Genomic DNA, 12,642 nt, shown 5'->3' on the forward strand with positions numbered 1-12,642 from the left:
AGGCAGAGGGGACAACCAATGAGCAGCAACTTCTCATTGCCTAGGGTCATCTCTGAATGAGAAATTAGAGAAAAGTAGGTGACTGATGGGAAGAACATCTAGGCAACAGAGAAAGATGAAGCAGGACAAAACTCTACTCCCCCCAACAGTGCTCAAGGATCTTTCTACATTTGTGCTTCTAAAGGACAGAGTTCTGCCTGCTAGTATTTAGTGAATTGAATTTCATCCTTAGAGACAGGCACAATGCTTCCATTGACTTCCATGGGAGTCATGGGCCATTTGGTTCCACAGACATCTGTGCTGGTTTCAGGCTATTTAACAAACTCCTAAACAAATCCCAACAAAGTGCTCTTTAGCGGATACTTAATTCTGGTGTAAGGGTGGGAGCTGAGCACACCTAAGTCCTTTCCTTTCCTTCAGGTTTACTCTTTTCTCCTTTTTATGGCTTACTAATTACTGCAACCAAAACCCTGAGTCAAGCAATATTAAATCTACTCAAAGTCAAAGATGTCACTTTTATCGATCTCAGTTGACCTGTTTACTCTCTGGGCTCCAATTTAATGGCTCAATTGATTATTCATTTACATTTTTAATGTCTTCATGGGCAAAATCATTTTAACATGAATTATCTCTAACTTAATGGGCAACATGCAGTCTCATTTTGGATTTTCAATTTCAGCAAGTATTTATCGAGCTCAGGAGAACTTAACAGGGATAAAGTGGGGATTTCAGTTTCTTGTAAAAGAAGATAGAAATGATAGTATGATTTTTCTCCTGTGAAGAATGGCCATCACTTATAGGTGCTCACCTGAAATCAGATGGTGATTAGGATATCAACTTTCGAGTCATGTTTTTGACAAATTACATTTTGTCTAAGTACATTTTGAAATTTACATACCTTTAAACTTTCTTACATGAAATTCAAAAGTTCAATATGATTTATTGATTTGTCTTCCTTTTAGATGGTCCTGCTTTGCTAGGGATGGTAGAAATAGGGTGAGGGAATTATATCATAGTGTATAAACCATAATGAGGCATAGTATGATTTTATCAGCTCATGGAATTCTCTATTTACAAAAGTAGGCAACACAGAGGATCTGCCTACACTTAGGTTTACAATATAATATTCTATTTCGAGGCTCTCTGTGCTTGTGGAGTTCATTTGATATGTTCTTCCTTCACAGCAAGCAGGTGAAGCTCTAAAAATATGACTGCCTTTGGCTTATCCTTCCCAGTAGGACTGTTCTGAATATAATATTTATAAATTATATACACAATCACCTATCTTCACTTCTTCCTAAAAGAAGATGAAGTGTAATAAGAAAAATACATAAATGCAAACTTCCAGCCAGAATAGTCACTTTTATCTGACAGTTTAAAGTGGAACCAGAGTTCAATGCCAAGTAGAGGAGGCTCGCTATTCATCCTCTGGGGAATAGTAAGGGCTAGTGTTTGGTGAAAGGGGCAGTGAAAAATGAAATACTATTAAACAGTTTAAAAGTGCTTTGCTTTATTAATTTTTGCTGATAATTTTATTAATATCACTACTAAATGTGTATGTCAAAAAAGAAGCTAATTTCAATTCTTGGAGAAAAAATATTCATAAAGTAAATACAGTCGTCCCTCGGTATCCGTGCAGAATTGGATCCAGGACCTCCCAGATACCAACATCTGAGGATGCTTGAGTTCCTTAGATAAAGTGGTATAGAATGATGCGTATAGTCAGCCTTCCACATCTGCAGGTTCCCAGTAGCAGATCAAAAATACTGTTTTTGATCCGCAGTTGGTTGAATCCTTGGATGCAAAACTCGGGATATAGATGGACAACTGTATATCTATTGAAAGAAAAATTGCATATGAGTGGACCCGGGTAATTCAAATGTGTTGTTCAAGGGTCCACTGTAATATTATTTCTTCCACATGTAATTATTAAGTATTTTCCTATGAGCCAGGAGTGTGTTAGGTGTTAGATTAGAAAACTAAATAAGAGAAACTTCCATTTTTAAGGAATTCCTAACCTCATAGACATGGAATATAATTGAAACAGTTATATTTACAAAGTGACATGGAAACCTATGGTGGTCTCAGAGAGCTTGAAGGAAGAAGTGATATTTGAGTGTCGTCAGAAGAAGGAGAGAGCTCACCACCTTGGGGGTATGGAGGATCATCCCAAGTGAGGGGCCACCCTCCAAAAAGAAGAGTCGAGGTGAACTTGGGAGCTGTGAGGCTAGAGGGAACGTAGAGAGGCTACTTTCTGGGTTAATGAAGATGAAAAGGCCTGGGTGGTGAAGAGCTCTACATTAGAAAAACTTGCACTTTATTATGTGGACAATGGAGAGTCACCAGCAGAGTCTACACTGAATAAAAGGGGGCCTGAACTCCGACAAACCTCAAAATGTAACCCGAAGGCAAAGGGGGACGATACTGTTAAAAGAAACTTTCAAACGGGATAGGGTCAGAGACAGTGTCTAGGGAGAGCAAAGCACAGAGCACCACGTTTCTGTCCTTGACCCTAAAATAAGTAGATTGGGACAATACTAGCTTTCTTAAGGGCTCATCACCGGAGGGTCGACATCTTTCCTCCACAAAACGGTCAGCTTTCTCGATCCAGCCTCTAACTGGGTCCCTCTTTGTTAACCTACTTAGAAACTTTTCTAGACATTTATGCTGCTAGTTATCAAATTGCAATCACACCTTGTGCTCATTTTCAAACTTTCTCTGCATTATTTAAGGAAAGGAGTCCAGGGCTCAGTCTTAATAGAACTGGATGAATGAAATAATATTTTTAATATTCTGATTAGATTATAACACATATCAAAAGGTGATAGTTCTTAAAAAAAAAAAAACAAACTTCTAAGTTCGATGATGAAAAGATCAACTGGCCAAAAGGAATTGGAATTAGCTAGCCATGGCATTCCTAAGTTAGAGTACTCCATCAGCTTCATATAAAAGCATTTCCATGCACTCCACCTGGTGAATTAATGCCTATAGGACACTCTGGTTCCCTCTGTTTAGACCAAACATGGCCAGGAGCGGTCTGGTGAGCATCTCATACCTGTGCTGTCTTCATACACCACAGTCACTGTCTTCCAGTTGTAGTAAAGGACCAAATCCAGGATGGCCCTGCTGATAGCTGCATAATCTGGGTAGAGGTTGATGTAAAACAAGTCTTTGTTGTCCACCGAAGGGTGTTTCCAGCGGGTCTGGATGTGTGGAACTTCGAGAGCATTGCAAATAGACTGCACAGCACTGACCGAGGAACTGTGGGAAGGACCAAAGAGAGCAGCCACACCAAGAGCCAGCTGGTCACACGCTGATGCCCAAAGACGAGAAGGAGTTGGGAAGAGAGGGCAGGAAGGGGAAAGAGAAGGAGAGAGAGTTCCATGAATTTAATGTTTCCTTCCATGAATCCTCTTTTTAGTTTCACTATTGGAAACTTTCCTCCACTCTCTATCTGCATGTTTAATCCAACTTTTGGAATTCCTCGGACACTAAAACACCGAGAGATGTAAATGTGGAACGGATGAACAACGAATCACAGGGCCACCTCCCTGCAAATGAAAATGAGTGGCTGGTCTCGCTTCATTACCTTTAGTTGGACAGAGTCTAAATTCCTTGCTGGGTATGCTGTTACCCAGGAGCACTCAGAGCTAGTCTACAAGCCACTTCCTCAGTGAATGCCATGTGAATGGAGTTGTGTCATATGCCGGGGTGACAGTGAAGATGTTAATGTGGTCATAGGACTGAGAAGACTCTCTGGGTGACTGTACAGTGCTTTAGATCCTGTCTTCCCACAACTCGCATAGGCGTCCCAGGATTACTGAAAAACTGCTAAAGAATGTTAAGTGATACTGATACCTAATTAATTAAAGAATAATAGAATAGCATAGCTTGAAGGGATCTTAGAAGACATTTTGTCCAACCCAGTAATATCATAGACAGTGGAGTACGTCAGGACCACTGGATAATAGCAGAGCTGTACCAGAGCCCAGGGACTCAGCTCAAGGTCAGGCCTTTCTTTAACTCAATAGCAGCCAACACGAAACCTTACAAAATCAAGTCAACATGTATTTAAAATTAATTTATAACATTTCTCATTGTAAGGTTACGCACACTTATTGAGAGAATTTAGAATATTTGAAAGTGGAAGGAAGTGAAAAATGCCATGTAATTCTATCGTATTGGGATAGCATCTATTTATATTTTGGTGATATGTAAATATATATATAAAAGAGTCATATAGATGCAGTTTGATGCGTTACTTGCTTTATTTAAAAATAAATTTAACACTAAAGAATGCCCTTTTCTCCAAATCATTACAAATTCTTCAAAATTATATTTTTATTGTTTTTAGAATAGCCCATTAAGTATGAATATGTCATCATTTATTCCTATGATATTGATTATTTAAGCTGCTCCTAATTTTATGCTGTTATAAGTAATATTATAGTAGTTATTTCAATTCTTATATTTTTCTCTGAATTTTACATTGTAGTTTTAGAGTACATGTTCAGCTGTAATTAAAGGTTGTTGATATTTTTAAGTAACTCGATACAATTAATCAAATTCCGTTCTAGGAAGATTGGGACGTATTATAGTCTACAAGCATGCAAAATTGTGCCTCCTTATTATATGCTAGCATAAATTGATGCTGGCATGAAATCTAAATTTAAAAGCATTTCAAATTTGTATTTTAATGCTAGTTTAAAGGAATTTGAAACTCCTGAGAGATATTTGAATATTCGAAAAAAAAGACAGCATATTTTATAAATGAAATTGTGTTAATATTCATAATGATGTCATTCTACAAATAAAAGTAAGTAGAAAAACTATATGGCTTAGAATCATCCAACTTGATTTAGAGAGAAAAATTCATAAAATTTTGAGAGCCAAATTCCAAATATCTATGGAGCAGCAAATGTTGACATTCACAAGGAAAGCTTTTGGCTCTTGGCATTGACTTACCACAGGAGATGTGAAGACATATAACTTTCTGCATTAAGTCCTGTAAGTTTAAGTTGCTATTATCCTTAGAAGCTCATTTGATGAATGTGTTTTCATTGGTTAGCAAGATAAAATGAGAGCATAGAATATACGAACTGTTGTTTTGTCTAACACGGGCAATGGATGGAGATTCCTGCTAATATTTAGCTCTGGGATGCTAATAGTACTTGACAGAAAATCAATCCTTTTGAATTCTGTTTGCCAGCAAATTACTAGTTTTAAGAAGCTTTGGGGGTGTTTAATTTACAAGTACTGGCAGGTACTTCAGATCATGAAAAAAGCTTTCGATTTTATGTGGGTTGAAGTATAATGGTTACATGTGGTTGGCTTTCTGAGGTATTTACTCACTGCTCTTGGTGTGTGTGTGTGTAATGTGTGTGTGTGTGTGTGTGTGTGAAGAGAAGGAGAGAGAGTCAGTCAGAGTCAGTCAGAGAGAGAGAGAGAAGTTAGAGATCTAACCCATAAGAGATAATTTATGTGAAGATGCCTTGTAAACTTTGAAATACTATATATAAATTTTGTATTTGTTCATAGACAGTTCTGACCTATATAGTAGCTGCAGCTCCATACATTTTTAAAAGAAAATTTTCTCGTTACTAAGATCATACCCTAGATAGAAAAAAAAAATCATTATGCTATTTACTTTTTGTCTGTGCTACCAAGAAAACAAGTTTTACATTTTGTTGTAGAGAAAACAAAAAAGAATTTTACAGAATGCATTAGGTGAACACGTTCTACAATCCTAACTGGGTTGATTCTGTGTAGAAACAACCAGTGTTTAGTTACTTGGAAATCAGCATGAACATGGCGTTTGTTATATTTCTTTTATTTGGGGGTTTTTGTTGGATGAAGCTTTCCTCTATGGGGTGATGAGCACCCTTGTTTTCACACAAACGTCTCAACTTCTTCTTAGAAGCCAAGCTTCAAGCATATCAAATGTGACGGTGCTCACGAAATCCCCTTGAAGGGCCTAGGGGATGACTCAGGGAGCCCCACAATTCCACAACTCTCCCCATGAGACAAACCTTGCAGCCTACACATAAATTAGATGACATTTTAGAAACTTCTATGTTCAGAAGCAAAATAGAATCAAATGATCAAATGCAAAGGTTATTCTCATAGGTTTAATCTTCATGTTAATTTTTTTTTCCCCCAGTAGATATCTCTTCCCACCTGGAGCATGCACAGAGCTCAATGAACATCTTTAACCCCAAGTTTCCTGTTTTATTTATTTGTTTGTTGTTTTAATTGTATAATTCTATTTTTTTCTTATTTTTTAACTTTTTTTTTATCAAGGTATAATTGACATAGAACATTATATCAGTTTCAGGTGTACAACTGAATAGTTCAGTATTTGTAATCGTCATAGTTTTATGATCTTGTGTGAGTTTAAAAAAAAAAGTAGAGAAAATGCTAGGTAAACCCAGTAGCTTACAACCCATTAAAATTCAGGGTGTGAGTTATGTGTGCCATGGGCATTTCCACACGCTCGGTGGATATGACCTTCCACAAAGTTTTATTTGACTGCACTGCACAATTTCATGGTGGTATCTCAGCCTTGGGAAGGAAAAACAGATCAAGCTTGACATTTTCCATTCACAGCTGAATCAGTTAATCACAGAGTACAGGGCATTGAAGGATAAGATAATCAGAAAGGCCCATAACACAGAGCTGGGCCACATCCATTAGGACAGTTGAGATTGCTCTGGACAGTGACATCCGGTACCAACCCCGATTTCCTGCAACCCATTTGCACCAAGATGCCCACTTTGAAAAAGGGCATCAGAAAGAAGGTGACTTGTAGAGCAGACATATCACCCAAGGAAGCTTTTAAAAATGTGAAAATAGTTACCTCTCCGGGAGGCTTCGAAACTATCAAAAAGGTTAATTCTCTGGATGTCATAGGTTAATGTGGTGTTGGGCATCAGGGTTCGGTTTCTGTTAATGCTGGTTACTGCGAACTTGAATGCTAATTCCTCAACATTAACAGGTTCGTTTTCCACAGTTTCAAAAATCCCTCCTGCAGAAGCAAAAGAGATGAATGAGAAGCATTAGTCACATTGTTCACACATTTTTTTTTTTTTTACAAAGAATAATATAAATTCAAACAAAAGGTCCAAAAGAATAAATATAAGAAATATAGGCATGGTCAGAACATATTGTAAACAGAGTGTTAAAAGTTAAGTTCATCAGCATGTGTGACCTAATTTCATACATATGCACTGTATATTACCTCTGAGATGGCAAATGTATTCCCAATATTTAGTACCAAGGAAAATAGAACTGATGATATATGGTGAGGAGGGATTTTCTATAGTTTGAAGATGAATCACGCTCTGGTTGACTTAAGTATAATTTGAACTGTGTCCTGGTGCAACCATCCTTTCTTAAAATGAAGCTCTTTCTATTCAGAAACAGACATTCTAGACTGTAGAGGGATCATAGAGTTGAGTGGGGTCAAAATGAGACACACATACACTGAGAGCTCTTCTGTTCTTGGTGGCTCAGAATTCTGGGGTCATATTCTAGTACTTTCCAAAGTTCACAGGCTGATTTAAAGAATTGCTTTTTATTTTTTATTTTTTTGAGAAACTGTTTTGTTCTGCTCAAAAGCAACTCTTCCTTCTACCGCTGAAGATACGTTCTTCCTCTGTACAAGAACACATGCACTGTCTGTGATATCTTAGCCATGAGGATCTCATCAAAAGCAAAACAGCAGCGCTTAAACCTCATCAGGGAATCCAGCTCTGAATTTGCTTGAAACATTGATGTTGATGGAACCATTTAAATATTATTAACTACACATTCTTAATGTTCTTTAAGAGCTGTCTTGGATTATAAATAGACACGGGGCATACAGTAGAGGCTCTTAACTGGCCTCCATTTAACTTACTCCTTGATAGACCAATATTCCCAATTTCCTTTGAAAAACACATTAATTGGTGCCCATGGGATGCCAATACTTGTCAACTAGCAGATGGCTATTCCTATACTCTCTCCTATACCATTGAGTGATGCCTTACCAAAGGTCAGTTGTAGGTTTTTAGCAAACTTGTCTAGGCTAGATTGATTGGCATGTGCCTTAAGTTTTCTACCCAGTCAAAATATATATATATATATATATATATATATATATATATATATATATATATATATATATATTTGTATATATGTATATATATTTGTATATATGTATAAAAAGAAAAATTTGAGACCAAAAATCAAAAATAAGCATCTATTGGCACAGGTATTATTTAGGTCTATCCTTTCTTAGAAAGAGAACTCCAATAGGCAGAATCTAATTCAAAGAAATTACATTGATTCTACTTTGAAAGAATAATAAACAAATAGTAAACATATTTACAATTTTTAAGTTAAAATTATTATTACTATTATTATTTGCAATGCCCTGCTCAACTGACTTTATTAAATAACCAATTATAATTGTCAGATTGGGGAAACTAAGGAGGTTTATATAGAACTATTTTGCGCTTTTTGGAAATATCTCTCGCTTTCATAGACCAATGACAGATGTTCATATGGAGATCATTTTCATGTTCTCTGAGAAACTGGAGCTGAATGCTATGTGACCATGATACATGACCATGATAACCTTTACCTATGAATCCATATTGAACGTTTATTGTGAAATCACTGTTAGGAAAATTTTTACTCAAGTGATTTTGTCTTTTTCCTTTGTCACACAATTGTAAGCAGATCCTTGATGGGTGGCAGAGGGGATCTTTCTGTTTCTCTCAGAATTGTTAGTGGATGCTCAACAGCAAGGTCATAAGCTCACATCATAGACTCTTGGTCACCGGAAGAAGATAGATATAGGCTGGGTTTACCACTACAATCAAGCTGACTCAAGATCAGAACCTGGTGTTAGGACTTCCACAGTAATTATCTGCACTTATTTGTTTACTCGTTGTCTCCTGAGCACATGTTGAGAACCTTCACGAAGACAGACTGTGTCTTATTCAGAATCACCACCTTTACGGAGACCAAAATATCTTAAGATGTTTAGCTTCCAACTGTTTAGGGGAAAAGTCAATTACTGGCTCAGATGTGCACATCGTTAACTTGTGTGAGGCAGGCTGGTGGGAGGGAACAAATACCTGAATAGGAATCAAGAGGTTCTGAATTTTGGATCTTGGTCTACCTACTTACTCTTTGAGAAGGATTTTTAAGTACTAGAAAGAAAGTTACTATGAAAATCCTCTTTTACTGTAAATATTTCATTTAAGCCTTATTAAATTCCAAGTAGGAGGTAGTGTTCCTGTTTTAGAAATGAAAGATCACACATTTTGCCCAGCTTATTCAAAGTCACACACACACACACACACACACACACACACACACACACACACGCACACGCACATATATTTCAACTTATTTCTGATATTATTCATCTCTAAATGTAGGCTAATATTGCCTCCTTTCTTGCCTTGGAGAATTGTTCTATAAAGGGAACAATGTAATGTAGTGTAAGTGCCCCGAAAACGCAATCGTTCCCCAGAAATAAATTATTATTACACATGGATAATGAGGATAAAAAGAGGAAATGGCATCTGTAGAACTGCCTATTCACGTCAATATTATTCCTTTGGTATGTAGTTTTTTTACATAAAGCAGAATGGACCTAGGTTTAAGAGAATTTTAAGTCTTTTAATTATGTGCTTTGGCAGTATGTAGGGGAACTCTGCTCTGTTATTTTTAGGGGCATTTTCTTTCATTCCTTCACCAAGCAAGCATTATAAATGATGTCATTAACTCAACATCCCTCCACATTCTCCTTTTTTTTTTTTCCTCAGAGAAAGCTGCTGATAAATACCCCAAACCTGCAGTGAAGTGAAGTGTAGAGAGGGCTGGGAAAGTACCATTAAAGTGAAATCTCAGAAACAGGAGAAAGTCGCTGATAGGAGTACAGGTCACACAGCAGTCCCTTTAGACTGGATATGTGTGATACTGAGATTTATAATAAGAAACATGTATTTGGTCTTTGACCCAGTTTCTGGCACAGAGCTCTTAAAACCCTTGAAATTTACTGAGTGATAAGAGCAATAAAGGGTGTCTTTTGTTATGTTAATGGAGTGGCTTTTGGAAATCAGAGGAAGAGGGTGGGGTAGAAAAAAACCAAACATTTAGCCCCACCCCCTTGACTTCTAGGGAGGGAAGGGAAGAGGGGCTGGAGGTCGAATCAATTGCCAATGGCTGATGAGTTAATCAATCATGCCTGGGTAATGAAGCCTTCATAAACGCCCAAAAGGATGGGTTTCTGAGAACTTCCAGGTTGGTGAACACATCTTTGTACTATGAGGGTGATGCACCCCAATTCCAGGGAAACAGAAGCTCCTACTTGTGGCTGGATCTGAATCGGGGAGGAGCAATTCCTTGTGGAATCTGACGCTATCTCTACGTGGATAGTGTCAGAAACGAGTTGAATTGTAAGACACCTAGCCTGCAGTATCATGGAGAATCGCTTGGTGTGGAAAACTCCCACATGTTTGGTGACCAGAAGAGTTGTGAGTGTGGTAGTCGTACTGTGAGAGTAAAAGAGAAACACAGTGGGGATTGGTTTTCCCAGCTCACCCTGGTTTCTGTGTTAAGAATGAACAGAAGGGATGAGAAGGGCAAGAACGAAAGCAGAGACCTGCCACAGAGGCCCTGGCCATAACAGGCTATCTCGATAAGAGACGACTGAGGCAATCCAGGTGAGGGAAGATGGCCTGGTACAGATTAGTGATGTTGGGTTATGGCAAAAAGTGGCTAAATTCTAGATAAAACTTTATGGCAGAGGAACCAACTATAAGTAGGAAGAGAGTTTCAAGTATGACATCAAGTTTTTGGCCTGACATTGCAAAGGTGAAGAGAAAGTACAGGTGTTTGGTTTGGAGCACGATTAATCTTACGGTGCCTATTACAAATCCAAGTGGAGACGCCGACGAGGAGGTTAGATGCATTGTGGATCTCATGAGAGAGGTGTAATCTGGAGATAGAAATTTGAGTCAGCACCATACAGGTGGTATTTAAAGCCATAAGACTGGTTGACATCACCCAGGGGCAAGTGTAGACAGGAAGGCAGAGATTGAAGTGACACAGTTGCAAACCGAGGGATGCTTAGAACCACCAGAAGCTGGAGGAAGCAGGGACTTGGATCTCCCCTAGAGCGTTTGGATGAAGCAGGACTATGCTGACACCTGGATTGCTCAAACTTCTTGCCTTCAGTATTTTGAGAACAACTTTTCCTTCCTTTAAGCCACCCAGTTTGTGGTAATTCGTTACAGCAGCCACAGAAAACGAATACACTATCCCAGTTGTCTTAAGTCTTCATAGTGGCTGCTTTTAATTACTGTATCTTTTCCTCTTTGTAAAATGTTACTTTGTTCAGTACTTCAAATAACAACTTCTAGCTCTCTAACTTGATTTTGCAGATAAAGCAAGTAGTTGCGCCATGCAGCACATTGAAATTCTTCATTTATTACATTTTCCTATTTTGTCCTGAATATGGCATGACTAAGATATTATTGTTCTCATTCTAATAAACCTCACTAACTCTATTAACTAGTTGCTGGGTGTTCGTTGGGACAAACGGTGAGATCACACAGGAAGGGAGAGTAAAACTATTAGCTGACAATCAAGAAATGGAAAGCTTTAGTAGTGTTAACTCTTATTTTGCATTTCTGTGGCATAATGACTATTCTAGAAGCCATCAACAGAAAATGAGATGGCGATTTGATCAATTCCTTTGCTGATAGGAAATATATACCTTAAATATATATTATATTGTCTCTATTTATTGCCATGTCCATGATTCTAACTTGTTATACCATTACCATATGTCATTCTAGACTGGCCTATGCTATGCCCTTAATTTCAGGGCTACAAATTTAAATTCTAAGATTCCCTTAGGTAAATGTTCTCTTCTCACTCAGCTTACCTCTTTTTGTTTTACTTTTGTAGATCAACATAATCTTAGTAAAGAGTTTATGCTATATGGATTTGGATGGAGAGCAGGCATTCCTTGACCTAAGGGAACATGAAAGGACAAAAGTTACCTGGATTTTTACCTTTCAAGAAGTCCTGGGTAAGGACAGAGCTGTGAGTAAGGAAAATGACAGCATCAGTGGTCTGGCTTTTGCTTAAACCTTCTAGAAGAGTCTTTAGATACTGATGTCTTTCGAAGAGGAAACATGGGATTTGATGTCACACCTTAATAACTGCATCCAAGCTCTCTCTTTGATGTCTCTACGAGAGCTACACAAATTTAGTAGGAATGGCGTTTAAGGAGGACGAAAAAATTTCGATGGAGTGAGGGATTCCTAATGTGCTTCTGAGGGTAGCAGTTGTGGGAAGTACCAGAGAAGGGAAAGGCTGTGGGTTATATGCAGTTTAGCAGATGCTGCCAGTAATTTTTCTTAATAAATTTGAGTTGCGCATTAAAAAAAAAATTCAAAGCCAAAGGTATTTTTGTTTCCGTGATATTCGCTATTCAATTCATCAAATATTATTGGCCATCTATTAGCACCTAGGATTGTGCTGGCAGCGGTGGGATATAGAGAGATGAAAAGGACTTGGCCCTTGCCCTCCGCAGAATTTCCAGTCTGTTGGGAAAGGTCGAACTAGTGGTGGTAGATT

The 12,642-nt window shown here is 37.9% G+C and overlaps 1 protein-coding gene across 9 annotated transcripts in view; it reads right to left on the reverse strand.

Moving 5' to 3' along the window:
* The window catches only part of GRIK1 (glutamate ionotropic receptor kainate type subunit 1), a 336,286-nt gene that overhangs the window by 123,695 nt on the left and 199,949 nt on the right, over nt 1-12,642 (reverse strand). For 5 of the 9 annotated variants that reach the window (XM_039857657.1, XM_039857659.1, XM_039857656.1 and 2 more), the window contains exons 2-3: nt 6,857-7,024; nt 3,056-3,313 (exon numbers count right to left, since the gene is read on the reverse strand). The exons of 1 other annotated variant lie outside the window; for it this stretch is intronic. In XM_039857657.1, the coding sequence (XP_039713591.1) occupies nt 3,056-3,313; nt 6,857-7,024 (426 nt within the window). Of the gene's footprint in view, nt 1-3,055; nt 3,314-6,856; nt 7,025-12,642 lie in introns of those variants that run through there. 3 more of the 9 variants (XM_039857662.1, XM_039857660.1, XM_039857661.1) reach the window with 2 other exon arrangements.

The sequence above is a fragment of the Pteropus medius genome, unplaced genomic scaffold, assembly GCF_902729225.1.
Source record: "Pteropus medius unplaced genomic scaffold, Ma_sr-lr_union100, whole genome shotgun sequence".
NCBI classification, from domain to species: domain Eukaryota; kingdom Metazoa; phylum Chordata; class Mammalia; order Chiroptera; family Pteropodidae; genus Pteropus; species Pteropus medius.